General features: G+C 40.4%; 1 protein-coding gene across 3 annotated transcripts in view; it reads left to right on the plus strand.

The window, feature by feature from the left end:
• LOC104793745 (probable pectinesterase/pectinesterase inhibitor 20) overlaps positions 1-1,663 on the plus strand; it is a 6,514-nt gene that overhangs the window by 3,391 nt on the left and 1,460 nt on the right. Inside the window, exons 3-4 of one of the 3 annotated variants that reach the window (XM_010520157.2) lie at positions 11-316; positions 969-1,195. In XM_010520157.2, the coding sequence (XP_010518459.1) occupies positions 11-316; positions 969-1,195 (533 nt within the window). Of the gene's footprint in view, positions 1-10; positions 317-968 lie in introns of all 3 variants that reach the window. The other 2 variants (XM_019226900.1, XM_010520158.2) reach the window with 2 other exon arrangements.

Consider the following 1,663-nt stretch of genomic DNA (forward strand, 5'->3'; position numbering starts at 1 on the left):
GTGACTAGAAGTGGGAGAAAGCTTCTCCAAGCTGAAACAGACGCCGTTCAGGTGAGCGACATTGTGACGGTGATCCAGAACGGGACGGGAAACTTCACGACCATAAACGAGGCAATTGCAGCCGCGCCAAACAAAACAGACGGTAGTAACGGTTACTTCCTGATCTACGTAACGGCGGGATTGTACGAGGAATACGTGGACATTCCCAAGAGCAAGAGGTATGTGATGATGATCGGTGACGGCATTAACCAAACGGTTATCACCGGAAACCGTAGCGTCGTTGATGGATGGACCACTTTCAATTCCGCCACATTTAGTAAGTTCATCTTTAATCCCTCAAAAAACTAATCTTCTTTTGAATACATACATTTTTAAATATTATTTTGAAAGAAATATTGTATTTTTACGTGCAAAAGGTAGAACATAATATGCGGTTTAAAATGGATGAGTATAAATTAGCATTCGAGTTTCGTCCACACAATTTTTTCTTAAAAAAATATTTAAATTATGAAGACATGTGCCCAAAACATGGCTTCTTCGTGCAAGTGCGATTTTACTATTGTTTTGGAAACTTTTGTTTTTCAAACAAATATATCATTGTTTAAGAAACAATAATTGTTATTAGCAAAATATAAAAAATCATAATTGTAAGTCCACTAATTAGCCTTCCTTTAGTATATATAGAGACTTTCCCATGCAATGGATGGCGACTTGGTCGGATGGTCCACCAAAAGTCTTGACGACTCCACGTCAAATCGTCGTGTTCTCAACTAACCTAATACCATAGTCCAATAAACTAGAATTAATATTTCGTCAAGTTTTTATTTTTTTATTTACTTTTTGTTTCATAGTTTTTCTTAATCATAACAGACCACATGCACCTCAAACGAATTTATTTGTATTTTAAAGTTTTGTTATTGAACTGTAATTAACTAACTCTCAATATTTTTTTTCTTTTCAAATGGCAGTTCTATCAGGTCCCAATTTTATTGGCGTGAACATAACAATCCGCAATACGGCAGGGCCGACCAAGGGCCAAGCCGTCGCATTGAGGAGTGGTGGGGACTTGTCTGTTTTCTATAGTTGCAGTTTTGAAGCCTATCAAGACACCTTATACACACATTCTCTCAGACAGTTTTATCGTGAATGTGATGTATATGGTACCGTGGACTTTATATTCGGTAATGCTGCAGTGGTATTACAGAACTGTAATTTGTATCCGCGTCAACCTCGCAAAGGTCAATCGAACGAAGTAACGGCTCAAGGCCGCACTGATCCGAACCAGAACACTGGAACGGCGATCCATGGTTGTACCATAAGACCGGCGGATGACTTGGCAACGAGCAACTATACAGTGAAAACTTATCTTGGTCGACCGTGGAAGGAATATTCGAGAACCGTTGTAATGCAAACTTACATAGACGCTTTTCTTGAGCCGAGTGGTTGGAATGCATGGTCCGGAGATTTCGCATTGAGCACACTTTACTATGCGGAATACAATAATACCGGACCCGGATCTAACACCACAAACCGAGTCACTTGGCCAGGTTATCACGTCATCAACGCTACTGATGCTTCCAACTTCACGGTCACTAATTTTCTTGTTGGTGAGGGCTGGCTCGGACAAACCGGAGTGCCTTTCGTGGGTGGACTGATCGCGTAA

The sequence above is a fragment of the Camelina sativa genome, chromosome 6 (genome assembly GCF_000633955.1).
Source record: "Camelina sativa cultivar DH55 chromosome 6, Cs, whole genome shotgun sequence".
Classification (NCBI taxonomy): domain Eukaryota; kingdom Viridiplantae; phylum Streptophyta; class Magnoliopsida; order Brassicales; family Brassicaceae; genus Camelina; species Camelina sativa.